Source organism: Macrobrachium rosenbergii, chromosome 18 (genome assembly GCF_040412425.1).
Source record: "Macrobrachium rosenbergii isolate ZJJX-2024 chromosome 18, ASM4041242v1, whole genome shotgun sequence".
In the NCBI taxonomy this organism is placed as follows: Eukaryota; Metazoa; Arthropoda; class Malacostraca; order Decapoda; family Palaemonidae; genus Macrobrachium; species Macrobrachium rosenbergii.
Window position 1 is genome coordinate 12486185 of NC_089758.1, and position 15928 is coordinate 12502112.

The 15928-nt window shown below is 43.4% G+C and overlaps 1 protein-coding gene across 6 annotated transcripts in view; it reads right to left on the minus strand.

The window, feature by feature from the left end:
- The window catches only part of HDAC11 (Histone deacetylase 11), a 50876-nt gene that overhangs the window by 30325 nt on the left and 4623 nt on the right, over positions 1-15928 (minus strand). For 4 of the 6 annotated variants that reach the window (XR_010855936.1, XM_067120336.1, XM_067120339.1 and 1 more), the window contains exon 2: positions 9353-9471. The exons of the other annotated variants lie outside the window; for them this stretch is intronic. Coding sequence is in view for 3 of the 4 variants with exons in the window: in XM_067120336.1 (XP_066976437.1) it covers positions 9353-9378 (26 nt within the window). In the remaining variant the exon portion in view is untranslated. The remainder of the gene's footprint in view (positions 1-9352; positions 9472-15928) is intronic. 6 annotated transcript variants of the gene reach the window in all.

Below are 15928 nucleotides of genomic sequence, written 5' to 3' on the forward strand. Positions count from 1 at the left end.
CATAATACTATTTCTCCAGCTATCCGGCATTTTTTCTTGGCGGTAGACCTTTGAAACGAGGTCCCAGAGTATGTCAACCCCTTCTCCTCCCAAGCATTTCCACACCTCAACTGGTATACCATTAGGTCCAACAGCCTTTTCATTTTTCATTTTGTCAAGTGTTCAGCAACTGAACTGTAACTGCATGTTAATCAAGGGGAAAAAGTCCAGGGTAAGTTACTATACCCCTCAGAAAATATAGTCATTTCAGTCGGAGTTAGGTGGATCCTAGTATTCCTTTTGAGGGAAAGATCCTATTCAGCAATGCTAGCTGCATGGGGAATAGAATTCCTTCTGGAAGGTTTCTCCCATGGCTAGCTAAAACTTGTATCCCTGAGCCTTCTGGGTTCAGCAGGGCCATTTCAGTGTAAATGTCCACTTCATATTCTTTAATAAGAATGTCAACCCCATGTAAAGATTCATCTACTTCCTCCTCGGGGTTAACCTGGGAGGTATTGGGGACTGATGTTACTGGGTTTTGGCCCAAACATAGATGTTGTTCTGAGAAAGAGATAAATATCTGCTGCCAGAGTTCTGCCGGAAAGATATAATCTCCCCCTTACTCACCCCTACTGAACCCTAAGACCCATCAAGACAGCTTAAAAGGAGCCGTTTCGTCCTTAAAACTTACTGCCAGGAGCATACTACAAATCTCGCCCATATCTGGCAACCAAGCAAATTTTCCTTACTTTTCACATGGACTATGCTCATGGCAGGTGGTATGTGTTGTACCCACTGGCAAAAAGTGAACCAAGTAATTTGTTACAGAAAACTTGAACTGAGGATCCTGCCTAATGGTGGCCCTGTAGTAATATAAAACAAGTTGTTATTATAAGCTAGTTAGTATTAAATATTTTTAAATGAGGGATGCTTCTGTAGTTCCTCATATAGTTTCCATATTAAAGGTAAACTTGATTACCAGTGTGTAGTTGCAATACATTTAATTAAATATCTATGTTAACTTAAACCCTCTAAGAGTCTAAGGTTTAGGTTAGTTTTCATACCTGTATATGGCTGTATTACTTATACACTGTTAGTCCTTTTGCAATGGTTATATGAAATTTTAAATTCTAACTGTCATGCCATTCAGACTAAATGCAATGAACTAATTTGTTTAACTAACCCAAGTTACTGTTTTATATGGGTTCAGCTTTGCTGAAGATAAGGAAAAGTGCTCCCTTATCTTTGAGTCCATTACATACTCCATCACGTGTTATATTGTTAATCATTACGATACAATACCTGGCCAAAAAGACCAACTAGAAGAGAATTCTTTGATATTAGTTTGGTCACCATGGAGCTCTGGTAGACCATGGAAGGTAACTTCTTGTGGACGAAACAAGCTATTATGCTATCAAAAATACCAAAGATGATAGCATTCCAACTTTCTGGTTAACTTAAAAAAATTGAAGCACAAAATGTAACTTAAATGATTTTTGGATTCCCAAAATATATTTGATTCATAAAACATACAGAAAGAATGATTTCTGGATTCCCAAAATATAGTTCATTAATAAACTTACAGACAGGATGATTTCTGGACCACCCCCATACAATTAATAATTAACATAATACTGTAAGATCATTTTTTTATTCCACAAATATGAAGTTTTCATAATAAAAATAATATTTTAATACTTACCTGAACACCTGAATTGGCCCTTAATCCCACTAGCCTGAACAGCTCTCAATTACCAATCCCACAGGTGGGAAATTTTAACAGCCAGCATTACCAACGCTGCAGGTAAAATCTTGTCCTTGAGCTACCATAATAAACAGTTGGCAACGCCGACACTCCTACCTTTGTCAATTGCTTTATTCAGGTTCAAAATAAAGGGGGGTGGGGAAAGGAGGGTGGGAATCATTCAGGTGTTTGGTAAGTATTACAATATTAGTTTTATTATGAAAACTTCATACTGCAATACACTCCCTGAACACCTGAATTTGCCCAATTAACAACATTTAAAGGAGGAGGGGTCAATTCTATTGCACGCCCCTTTTTACAACCGCAGAGATGGTAGCTCATCAATCTGCTCTGCATAGGATATCTGTTTAGTCATACACTCACCATATCAATCACTGTTTTCGGTGAAGAGACATGCTAGAGAGTACTTTGATTGTCAATCAGGTCAGTACTATCTCAGTCCGTCGACCTCCCATGTGGCTCCTTAGAACCTCTCATGTATGGAGGAGTACGATGAGTCTCCCATGTGGAGGGGAATGAAGCAGAGTGCAGAGCTGCTGTCCCCCTGGGTAACCCATATAGGTTGCAGATAAGGCCCGACGACCGACAAGCGACGAAGTATCTCAGCGCCGACGAAAGAGCCTAACCCACTACAGCACCCCCTTGAACTCTCGTAGGGAGACTATCAGAGACTAAGATACTTAGAAAGTACTAAACCTAAGTTCATGTGATTATACTATCACTGCTGCCTAAGATTTTAAAGACTAAAAGGAATTCCTCTACTGTATCTGGCTAACCTAAGAACCTCCAAACTAAGTGAATACCACTTCAGCCAAAATGAACACACCCTAGATAATAGAGTTAGCCGCTACACACGGACTAAGAGAATAACCCTCCGATGAGGGGAATTGAATGTCTCTTAAGTAAAAAGAAGTAAACACTGAGACAGACTTTCAAGTAGCCGCCACCAGAATAGAAGACACTGAATAATTCCTTAGAAAGGAAGATGAAGGAAGTGGCTATACTCCGAATACCATGCATACCAGGTAATACTGAGCTTGAAAACTACAAAGAACCTGGAGAAGCCTGGTAAATCACCACCCCCCCTCAGAAAGTAACTAATCGCATTCTTTGACAGCAGACGGGAAGGATTCCCCGAAGAGACAAAAAGTGTATGTGGATGAGGACGGAGTTTCTCAACCTTACAGCTTTTCGTTGGAAGAGTCGGTAGAGCTGTGGACTGGCACTCGCTGGGCCGGAGTTCGATTCCCCGGCCAGCTGATGAAGAGTTAGAGGAATTTATTTCTGGTGATAGAAATTCATTTCTCATTATAATGTGGTTTGGATTCCACAATAAGCTGTACGTTCCGTTGCTAAGTAACCAATTGGTTCTTAGCCACATAAAATAAGTCTAATCCTTCAGACCAGCCCTAGGAGAGCTGTTAATCAGCTCAGTGGTCTGGTAAAACTAAAGTATACTTAACTTTTTTTTTTTTTTTCTCAACCTTAGACAGATAGACTTTTAATGCCCACACCGGACATAAAAACATCTCCGCTGGATCGCCAGCAGCAAACTCTTGCAGAGAAAGAACCCTAAAAGAATAAGGCAGGGAGTTAACCTCCGACTCCATCTTCGCCACAAATTCCAGAAGAAAAGAGAAATACATGTCATTTCCCGCATAGGAAACCAGCCTAGAAACTGCCTGAAGCTCGCCCACCCTTCTAGCTGTAGCTAAAGCAGTAAGAAAAAGCACCTTCTTAGTGAGCTGTCTTAACGTTAGAGCTTCAATGGGTTCGAAAGCAGGGGAAAGCAGGGGAACGCAAAAATTGAAGTACTTCTGACAAATCCCACGGAGGAGCCTGAGTCAGCAAGACAGGACGTTCAATCTTAAAAGAACGTAATAGGCCACGGATGATCTTACTACTAGAAATTTCGGGAAGATTTTAACTAAATGTACTGCTAAGCATTGAGCGGTAGCCAGGAATAGCTGAATACGAAAGACCATTGACTTTCCGAAGGAATAAAAGAAAATCAGCTATCTTAGCTATAGAAGGTCTAGAGATGGAATGACCTTCCTTACAACACCAACTTCTACACATTGTCCATCTGACCTGGTAAAGCTTACGGGTTGACTTTCTCAAGCTGAAAGAAAGCTGTCTAGCCATTGCTTTAGAGAGTCTGGCCTGTCTAGCTGCTCGCTCGACAGTTGCCATGCAACTAGGTTCAGCATGCGAGGGTTTGGATGATAATGGTGAAAATGAGGTGGTCTAAAAAGATCTTTCCACATGGGTAGGAACATCGGAACTTCCGTGAGGAGCTCTAAGAGTTCCGGAAACCAAGGGTGCTGGGGCCAGCAAGGAGCTATTAGTCATAGATGTCTTGACACTCTCCCACAATTTCCTGATTACCTGATGAATGAGACTGAATGGAGGAAAAGCATACACCTGCATGTGATTCCAATTTTGTAACATCGCATCGGTGCCTATCAACATAGGGTCCACCATTGGTGAGAAATAACCCGGAAGATGATGGTTTAATCTCGTCACAAATAGTCTACAGTTGCTGGCCACTTCCAGAGAACCTGACATACTACTTCCTGAGCCAAAGTCCCCTCTCCCCCCAATACCTGACGAGAGCAACTTAATGAATCAGCCAGTACGTTGAGACTCCCTGATACAAATTGGGGAAGAAGAGACACTTTCTGCTCTTTGCACCATCTCAGGACTCTCTGTGCTACAGTATTGAGTTCTGTTGATCTTGTTCCCCCCGAGTTCTTCAGATACGACACGGCAGTTATGTTGTCACAAAACAGAGCCACTACTCTGTTGCGCAATAGGTCTGAAAAGCACCTGAGGGCTTCTTCTACAGCCCTGAGTTCCGGAAGGTTTATTGACTCCTCTTGTTCCCAACGCCCCACCCTTGATCTCAGGCATCTGTGTACAGATGACATCGGGAAGAGGGAAGTCAATCGACCTTCCGGGTGTCAGATGCACTTCTGACCACCACAGAAGATCTGACAGGCAAGAATCGTTCCAGACTATAACTGCATTCTCGTTGCAGAAGTCCCAGTGATTCCCGAGACATACCTGAAGAGAACGCATCCAGAGGTGGGACCCTGGAATTAAACGAGAGGGAGAAGACATTCTCCCTAAGAGGCTTCTCCAAGCTGATACTGGCTGTTCCCTGTTGGACAGGAACACCGCTACCTGCTGAAGGAATGACTGGATCCTCTCCAGGGTTGGGAAAACCCTCAAAGGAAAAGAGAGAATCCTCATCCCTAAATAGGTCAGAGATTGTGTTGGAACTAGGCAACTCTTGGAAAAGTTTAGACGAATTCCTAGTATCTTCCACAGATTCAATAAGAAGTCCCTCGCCCTTACTAGCTCCTCTAGAGAGGAGGCAAGGATCAACCAATCGTCTAGATACCTCAACATTCTGTACCCTCGATGATGCATAATTGCCGACACCAGAGACAGGACCCTCGCGAACACCTGCAGCGATGTGGTCAGCCCGAAGGGGAGAACGAACTTTGAACTGGAAGGCTCCGGCAGAAGAAACAAACCTGAGGTACTTCCAAGAATCCTGATGAACAGGAATCTGGAGGTATGTGTCCTTTAGATCCACCGAGACCATCCAATTCCCCCTCCTGAGTGAACGCAGCACCTACTGCGAAGTCTCCATATGAAATTTCACTGAAACCACTCAACGGTTGAGGCCCGAAAGGACCATAATGGACCTCCACAAACCTTCGGCTTTCGATGTAACGAAGATTTTGCTGTAAAACCCCAGAGAGGGAGGGGCTGGTTCTAACGCACCCTTCTCCAACAGGGCCTGATGGAGGACGGGGAATAACACAGAAGGTTGACAGGGGAGGAGGACAGAGGAGGAAGGGAATGAAAAGGAATCCGATAACCCATCCTCAGAACCTCTACTACCCTATCCTCCGCCCCCCAATCCTTCCAGACTCGCCAGAAAGGAGCGAGACAACCTCCCATCGGAAAGGACGAGGGACATATCTCCTATTTGGCAAAACCCCGAGATGTAGAAGGCTTAGAAGAAGACACCGACGCAACTTTATTCGCAAAACGCACCCATGGTGTTCTAGGGGAGACTTAGAAGCTGTTATCTTAGAAGGAGAAGACTTACGAGCTCCTTTTGAGGAACAAGAACCCTGAGCTGCTACCCTGATCATTGCCTGTTATGATTCTATAGCTGAGTTAGAAGCAACAAAGTTCACCATACTGGCCACATCATCATCCTTGAACAAAGAATTAGCTAAGGCTAAAGGTGCTCTAAGCAAAACCCTCTTATGAACATCCAGATAATGAGGGGGAAGATGACCAAGATAGAAATCTCTTTTCTTGCTCACACAAACATAGTAGACGAAGCCAAAGCATTCGCCTGGTGCGCCAGACCCATCGAGACAGAAGTTATTAAGCTGTCAAAAAGCCCTGGATCCGAAGGGACACAGCTGTCACTCTTTAAGAACCCCATTAAACCAGACAGCATCCAAAAAGAGTGCGAAAGAGCCTTAGTTTGATTGCGCAACACATCCTCCAAAGCACCTGCTTCCCTAAGAGAATTCCCTGCAAGCCGAGATGACGCCAGGGACCTAGACAGGATTGCCTCAACCGATTCATTGAATGGCAACCTGACACCTGCTGAAGGGTTACCTCGAACTGAATAAATTGCCTTACGTGGAGAAAGAAGAGAAATGTCCTGCCTGTTAGAAGCCACCACCGAAACTAAACGACCTTCTGCCTCCTCCAAAGCCTGTCTAACCCGATCGAACCAAACCAGCCCACACAAAAAAGGAGCAGGAGCTGGCTTAGTGGCATAAAAAGACTCAAAGACTGATTTGATGAATGCGGTTGGTCCGGAACTCTTGCTTGAGGGTACAAAGAAGTAACATATTCAAGCATGTGTCTGTAATCATTACTGCTGGCAAGAGAACATTCTAAGTCTGCCAGAATCTCCTGAACCTCCGTATGAGAATCCTATTCCGCAATGTCCGAACGGTCTAAGACCGATGAAGGAGGAGGAACTGAACGAAACCCAGATGATGACGAAGAGTCTGCAAGCAGATCACCATAACCAGAATGCTGAAACACCCACACCTAAACGGGTAACCGGAGCTGAATCCACACTGTTCATTCCACCGGGAAGAGAGGAAGGAACCAAGAAACCCAGAGCCGATTCCACATTGTCACCAGAGGGAAGATGAGTGAGGGGAGCTAAAACCGCATTGCTAAACCCTGGGGGAGGATGCGCAAACAAAACCGCTTGCGGGGGACGGAAGAAGATGAAGAGGAAGGAGGGAGAATGAAAGAGGTAGAAGCTACACTCGGAGGATCCACAGTGGAAAATGCTGGCGATGACAGCCGCAGACCGCTTGGAGAAGGTGCTGCAAGACCAGTCAAAACAGCGGAGCACAAACCCAAGCTAGAAGCAATGGGCAAACCCTGTGAAATACCTGATACTACCGTAACAGCCGCTTGATGTGGAAGCAAGGGGTTGTGCATACCCAAAGGGGTGGAACATGAAACGCCTGAGGCCAAATTCTACCGAAACTGTGTTTTCACCTGTCCAGAGGATGATCCTACCGAAAAAGACTTTACTAAGGAAGGAAAGGCGGGAGACCGAGGAATAGTGGACGCAGAAAGTTACCTAAGAAGAGGAAATGCCAAAAGTCAAAGAGGGAGGGAAAGCAGATGCGGAAGCCATAGGAAAGACAGGAGAAGAAGAAGCCAAAGAGGAGACTGAAAAAGGAGCAACAGAGAATGTGGGAGTGGAAGATGAAGCAACAGATAACCCAGAAGCAGAAGAAGAATCCTTAGAACGAAGGGACAGAAAGTACACAGAATCCTCCCCTCCTTGACAATTCTGAAGCATATCTGACATGAATTCTGGATACTCCTGTGTCACATACTCTCTAATGTTAGAGAAACCATTCAACAAACAACCTCTCACCAAAAGTCTGTACCCTTTTGAAAGACCCAACATATTCGCATTATATTCCGCCACATCCAATTGCCGATAACGCAAACCACTTTTAGAAGCCAAGCAAGACACACCAGAATCCGCCTTACTAGATGAAGGAGTAGGAAAAACAGAGAAGGGGGAAACTAAAGTAGAAGATTCAGAAACAGTCGAAGGAGAGTTAGGAGCTAAAGCAAAAGGATTCTGCACCACAGGAACTCAAACACTGACTTAAGACTCAGAGCCAGACCGAAAAAGAAGCGATGAAGGCAAAACTTTTGTCAGAGCACACGTTCCACTCGAACCCGAAACCAGAACCCATCCAGGAGAACGACTCAGCACACTTAATACTTTCTCCTCATTACCTAACCCAGACCTATCCGTCTTTGTCACACCTAGATCCATATCCTGACTAGCATTATCAACATTAAATTTATCATCAACACTACAAAGGGGTTGGGGGGGATCCTTCACTGCCTGCTCTGTGCCGAGAAGGGCCGGCAGAACCTACCCACTCAGAGGCTTGGGGTTCTCCATTACCCTCAGCACCCATTAGGGCTGGTTCTGGAACAGGCAGGGGAGCTGAAAAGGAAGAAGGATTAGACATCCTAATGCTACTACTATCCCTATCTGAAAATTATTGAAAGAGACTATCTATTAAATTTGTCATACTACTTGAAATCCTATCCTCTATCTGTTTGATTACCTCTGAACTCGCTAAATTTCTGTAACAGAAGCCTGAGACACTTGAGGCAATGAAGGATTTGACCACCGTTTGCCGCCCTTACTAGCCAACGACTTGCGATGACCAATGTAATCCTCCATCTCTTCTACCGTCCAATCGGAACATTCATCGAAACGAGTCTGCAGATCACACTTAACCTTCCTACATACCAGACAGACTGAATGTCTATCATGCCTCAAGGTACTCATCCGTCTCTTGCAGGCAGAACAGGAGCGATGGGCGCTAGCATCCACAGTCATAGAGGCAGTCGAAGTCGAAGCCAAAGGCACGGTAGTAGAAGGTGAAAGAGAAGACTTGTCCATGATGACCAATTGAGTCCAGGAACTGGCAAATCCAAATCCAAAAATGTTCCACTTCAAAAATACCCAGAAAAGCTCAGCAACCAAGCCAAAGTCATAAATCCCAGAGAAAAACCAGTAAATCCAATCCAGGTCTTCACCAGAAGTCCAAAATACAAAGAGAAGTCGGGCAGTAGGATTAAACCTCGCACTGTGGAAGGAAACAACCATCCAGCAGCGTGAACAAAATGCAACTGACAAAGGTTAGTGTTGGCACACACCTGTGCCAGTGTTGCCAACCGTTTGTTATGGTAGCTCAAGGACAAGATTTTACCTGCAGCATTGGTAACACTGGCTGTTATAATTTCCCACTGGTGGGACTGGTAATTTGAGAGCTGTTTGGGCTAGTGGGATTAAGCAAACAGCTCGTGGGATTAAGGGCAAATTCAGGTGTTCAGGGAGTGTATTGAAACATAATTAATTAATAAGTATACAGGGTAGGTGACTTCTGGATTCCCAAAATAAAATTCATTTGTAAACATGAAGAAAAGATGATCTCTGGATCCCACAAAATATAATTCATTAATAAACATACATATGCAAAATGAACTGGATAATGTACTCACTCATTTACAGATGAACACTCAGCCATGGTTAAGTACTGTACTTAAATCTTTTCTTGCCACATCATCTAAGGAGCCCCTGATCCTCCCCCCAATGTTTATCAATTGTGAAAACAAACATGCTGCAAAATATCCAAATAATAAAACTTTAATATGTAAAACCAAATAATCAGGAAGTGTTGGACAATCCTAGCAGTGTCCTTCAGAACAATATGGTAGACACAAAATGTAAATAAAAATAATAAGCTCCAGCTTTTCATAGTTTTGATTCCTTCCTATGCAATGTACAAGAGTATTTTATTACCATTTCAATCCCATTAATTAAATTTTACCCTTAAAACAATTAACAGTACAGATAAAATATGTGATAGTATAAATTCAACTGGATTTTTAACAGGTCATGAAGTCGACATGACCAGAAAGGCAGTGAGGAAAAATCAGAGCATACTTCACTAACTTATTACATATGGAATTCACATTGTCACTCTGTAGGCTCTAAATAAAGGCACTCTACTAAAGATTATTGAAACCCAGCAGTGTAAAGATTATTGAAACCTAGCAGTGTAAAGATTATTGAAACCCAGTAGTGAAAAATACAGTTTTTTTTTTTATGAACAAGATATTTCCTGGTCCATATAGGACAGCTTTGACAATTTCCTAAATCAAGTAGGACCCTGGAATCCTAGGTTAGGTTGGGTTAGGCTAGGGGGCAACCCTGTAAACACTGCTGCCAAACTTTTTTACTTACATAATGGTGAGTTCTAAGAGAAGCAAAAGCCCCCACCCAGCTACAAAGGACCTGGCTTCCTAGGTAAGTCATTATAACACTAACATTCTTCAGGGCTGGCCTGGAGGATCTGTCCTTAATGATTACATTAGATCTAAAAAATTACAAATGTCTGTGGTGGCATGTTTTTAATAAGTTATGGAAAGCTAGCTTAGTTCAGAATGCAACCATGTAAATACCATTGAAACATTTTTGGCTCAGGCTCAGGGACAGGGTTCCTTGGGGGGAGGGGGACTTGATCTCCAGGTTAATGGGAAATGCGTAGGTGCCCGGCTGTGTAACCTTGTCCCAGTTGGCCTTGAGGAAGAATTGCAAAACTCTAATAAGAAGTTTGTCTAACTTGATGACCTCTTGACGGACGAGAGTCTCCACTAGGCTCATCCACTGATGGGCCAAGCAAAACGAAGGGGATAGAAATTTGTGGACCATCTGAAGGCAGCTGTGATTCTCTTGGCAGATGAAAAAGCCCGAAAAGTTCGAGAGTTGAGACTCATTCCCAAAAAAGAGGAACACTTACAACGCCAACTGGGACTTCTAAAGGTAGATGACAATTACCAGTTTCTGAGGGAGGAGATCTTCAAGTCCTTTGTGCACTTTTCCCTTGAAGGGGACCAAAGAGGCAAGTTGTCCAGATGTAGACTGACGTTATACCTATTAAAAGAAGTCATTTGCTAGAGGAGCAAGGACTCGAGTGAACACTTGGGGCTGAAGAGAGGCTGAAGCAAAGAGCCCGAAACTGGAAGATTTAGCTGGCACCAGGCACTCCGAGAGGAGGCAGGTGTTTAGATGTCGACATGGGGTGCCTGAGAAAGTGTCCTGGAGGACGAACATTAGATGCTTCTGGAGTCGAGATGGATTGGGAAGTGGAAGCATGCGCCCTGCATATCCAAGGTTATCCAATCACCCTGGTGAATGGATGAAAGGACTAACTGGATCGTCTCCATTTACACTTCGTCTGCCGGATGAAGAGATTGAGGGCACATACGTTCAACAATTTGGGGACCAAAACAGACGGTAGAAGAAGTCCCCTGAGTTGATGTCCTCGACTTCTACTATGGCTCTTTCAAAGGAGAGAGGAGACCTTCTCCAAAGAGCCGAATGTTTTTCCGAGCCTCTTGAGCAGGCCATCAAAACAATGGGAGAAGGGACTAAAGGGGGCTCTCCATGAACAGAATGGAGAAGCCCTCCCTCAGAACCTTGACAATCCACTGTTCTGTCCCTCTGGTACTTCACTTCTCCCAAAACTCGAGAAGAATGGCTCCCACTTGTGCACGGAGGACTTCTTTCTCATTTCTCGGGCCAGGACTTGAGCTCCTCTTGATAGTTCTGGCTGAGAAGCAGACACTGGACCGGGTGCCAGACTGGACTTGGGCTTACTCCAGCAAAAGGGACATAGGTGGAGAGGAGAGACCGTCTTAGGAACAAACGTGGACAAATCCTTGGGGCGTTTGGAAGAATGTGCCAGAAGACCCTAAGTCGACTTCTGTTGGAGGTCCAATTTCTGGCCTAAGAGACTCCTTTAGTAGACTGAGAGCACCAAAAATCTCTTTCTTCAAAAAACCCCCAAAGACAAAAGAGCCACAAGTTCAAGAGAGCCATCCCTGATGGTCTTGTCTGCACGAGAAAGGACTCTTAGCCAGTCCGAAACAAAGTCTCCAACTTCAGTAAATCCCCCCGTATTCATGGTCTCATTATTTGCGGACTCACGTATTTGCAGATTTCTCTATGGAACGTATCTACCCATTATTTGCGGAAAATTCGCCCATTTGCGGTATTTTTCACTGAGAAATACAGTATTCACTAATTACTGTATTTTCATATTTTCATGACTAAATGCACTTTTTGTGATAAAACTATTAAAATACTCAGGTATAAGCATTTTTAGTTTTTTTATGTGTTTAAACTATAAATAGGCAGTTCTAAGTGTTTTTAGAGGGGTTCTAAGTATTCGCGGACTTTAGCTATTTGTGGGGGGGGGTGCGGTACGCATCCCTCGCAAATACGGGGTTTTACTGTAATTCACTGCAATCTACAATCTTCTTGCCCAACGCTCTCACCATCCAGTCCAAGAAACTGAAAGCTTCAAACAACTCAGAGAGGTCTTGGACAAGGAGGTAAAGTTCTGTGGACAAAAAACATAATTTTCGCCAACAAAAATACCAAGGGTCAGGAAGAAGGAGCTTTCCCAGTGGCATAGGAATGAAAACCTCCCATGGATTAAGCACAAGGGAGGAAAGATGAAGGAAGCCTCTCCTTGTTCCCTCTAAACAGAACCAAACTTCAATCTCCATGAGTGCCTTCCTAGAAGACGAGGAAAGCACCATTGTGGAGAGCCTAGGTCTGTCATCTAGATGGCTCCTCATCAGGAAGGTTGACAAAGGCGAGACCGGGGCAAGCTGGAGTAAAAAAATGTAGGAAAGCTCGCCTGCAAATATTGAAGGAGAGCTGCATAGGCTAGGAGACCCGCGGTCAGAAACTGGTGCTTGGTGCTCCAAGCAGGAGATTGATACTGAAGAGTTGGCGCTGGGTGCTCTGGAGCTTGGGAGCTGGCGCCGGGCACTTGGGAGCTGGCACTGGGTGCTTTGAAGCTTGTGCCATGTGCTCAGAAGTGGGCACCAGGTGCTTGGCAACTGGCGCCGGGAACTTGGAAACTGGTGGTGGATACTCACAAGCTGGCATCGGGCGCTTGTGAGGAGATGGGTGCTTGAACGAAGAAAACAGGCGCCTGAGAGGGATCACTGGGCACTTGGGCGCCAAATACTGGTGTCCAACAGAAGTACGCTCAGGAGAGAAATACTCTGGACTGTCCCATGCGCTGCAGAAAGGTTGAGGACTGGGCCTGGCTCCTCAAACCATTAACTGGGCAGTGGAGAAGAGCAGCCAGCATCACCTCCGTTCTTCTTCACTGGATGAGACGAATCTAAAAAGCGCTTGCAGCGCTTCCAAGTCTAGGCTGGAGACCTGAGAGTCATACAACAACTGGTACACAACCAACACGGCTTTCCAGCGACTGTCTGTCGAAACCTGGGATATACAAACAACAGGTTCGACTGCAGGGGGCAGCAACCTGCAGGCACACCCCACCACCCTCACTTGGACTTCCAGTATGTCTTCTTCCAGGTTCAGGGGAGCAGGACAGAGACCTTTGTCTAGAAGAACCGGCAGGTTGAGAAGCCACCTCCTCCATTTGCATAACACTTTCTCCTGTCAAGACACCCTTCCAGTGGCTGTCTGCCAATACTTGGGAATGTGCAACAGGTTCGACTGAGGGGGCAACTGCCCGTGGGCCAACCCCCTCAGCCTCCATTGGACTTTCGGTATGTCTTCTCCCAGGTTCAGGGAGAACCAAAGGGACAAGTAGCCACCTCCTCTGCTTCACTGTATTAACTACTAGATTAAATTCTTGTTAAACCTAGACTCGAGACTGGCAATGGCAAGGATCGGAAGGAAGGGAGCAAGGCACGGAAATAGGTGTATTAAAAGTAAGAGGGCTAGTAGCAGGAGAAAGCCCCAGGAGAAAAGGTGGGGAGGGGGGAAGAAGGAATAGCAGGGTTATCTTGTAACCTGGGCTTTGGGATAGATTTAGGCTAAGAGAAGTACTTCTCAGCGCTAGAGGCCGCATTCTTCTTCCTATCACTAACTCGTCTCGGTGAGGTTTAAGTGCCTTCCACTTAAGTTCACTTGGCACCTGGTGCTTGAGAGCTAGCACTGGGCGCTTGGGTAATCATACATTCAGCACAAGTCTCGCCTTACTACGTTACTGCAACCTACACTTACTACAAATTATATGTGTCCTAACTACAAGAGTCATATGAAGATTCAATCAATCTGTCTGCAACCTTTGCTACAGTAGCGATAACTATATGAACTTGAATTAGACAGAATAACAACAAACACTGGAAAACTGATCCTGAAAGTTATCAGAGTTTGAAGGCTACTCAAAATAAGCGATAATACTTCACCGAAATTCAGTTACTCAATCAAAAACCAATGAACAAGGCTGCTGCAAACCCCCGATGTTTACTCAATTTGGCAGAAACAGAATGGGGTTTTCTGCTAAGTAATTTCCAGTACTCCCGTTAGTGGGCAGGGCTTGCCACCTGCACTAAACCATCAAAGTGCTGCCACGAATTTTTAAATACTGGCTGCCGTGCAAGTTAGAAACTATAGCTGTGTAATTACTTGGTAAATTACTTACATGAAAACTTTTTTTCTTGCAGATTTTTTATAAGACAAACATATCACCACACATAAAAAAATAAAAACAGAAGAAAAGAGCTTCGATTTAATAGGTACTAAGAGCATTAGCAACATGCCTTCACTCAACAACAGAGTAAAAATGCTGGCTTACAGCAGGTGCGCAGGACTCTCCCTATTACCCGTCTATCACCAATTAACCACCTTTCTATCAAGCTTCAAAGACCATTTCTAGCTTGCACTAAGGAATGCTATATAAAAAGCTCTGGTTCATATTCTGTAAGAACAAATTAAAATTGAATAATAATCATGTATACAAACTCATGAAATTATAACTGACCTTAAACTCATTGGGGCACTAGCCCATTTGGTGACGGATGTTTTGGCACCGAGACAATTTTTAAAAAATTTTAATACTGTCTTTAAATACAGTTTTAAGGTTACCAAATTATAATACTGTATAGCAAATTTTTAAATTAATTCATACTTTTCATAGCATACAAACCTAAAGTTCTTTACATTGGGGATATGCTTTCATACACGAGCTGAATCAGGCATTCATACTTTTCTGACAAGGTAGTTAACCCTTAAACGCCTGTTGGACGTAGCAAACGTCGACTAAAATTGTCTGTTGAATGCCGAGTGGGCGTAACAAACGCCGACTACAAAAATTTCAACCTTTGGTCAACTTTTGACTCGACCAAATGGTCGAAAAACGCAATTGTAAGCTAAAACTCTTACATTCTAGTAATATTCAATCATGTACCTTCATTTTGCAACAAATTGGAAGTCTCTAGCACAATATTTCGATTTATGGTGAATTTTGAAAAAATTTTTTCTTACGCCAGCAAGTAACTCGGCGAAAATTTCAGATATTCTTTCGTCATTTTGTCGTAATTTTTGCACTGTTTTATATTAGCCGTTACATAAAGTTTTATATATGAAAATGTGCGCAATTTCATGTACAATACAACAGAAAATAACTCATGGTTGTAGCTTTTATCAGTTTTGAAATATTTTCATATAAATCACGATAACTGCCAAAATTTCAACCTTCGGTCAACTTTGACTCGACCAAAATGGTAAAAAAATGCAATTGTAAGCTAAAACTCTTACATTTTAGTAATATTCAATCATTTACCTTCATTTTGCAACCAATTGGAAGTCTCTAGCACAATATTTCGATTTATGGTGAATTTTTGAAAAAACTTTTTCTTACGTCCAGAAATTCTTTCACACGTTGTCGTAATGTTTGCACTGTTTTATATTAGTCGTTACATAAAGTTTTATATATGGAAATGTGCGCAATTTCATGTAGAATACAACAGAAAATAACTCATGGTTCTAGCTTTTCCATTCTCAGTTTTGAAATATTTTCATATAAATCACGATAACTGCCAAAATTTCAAGCTTCGGTCAACTTTAACTCGACCAAAATGGTAAAAAAACGCAATTATAAGCTAAAACTCTTACATTCTAGTAATATTCAATCATGTACCTTCACTTTGCAACAAACTGGAAGTCTCTAGCACAATATTTCGATTTATGGTGAATTTCTGAAAAAAAATTTTTTTCCTTACGTCTGAGCGCGGTAA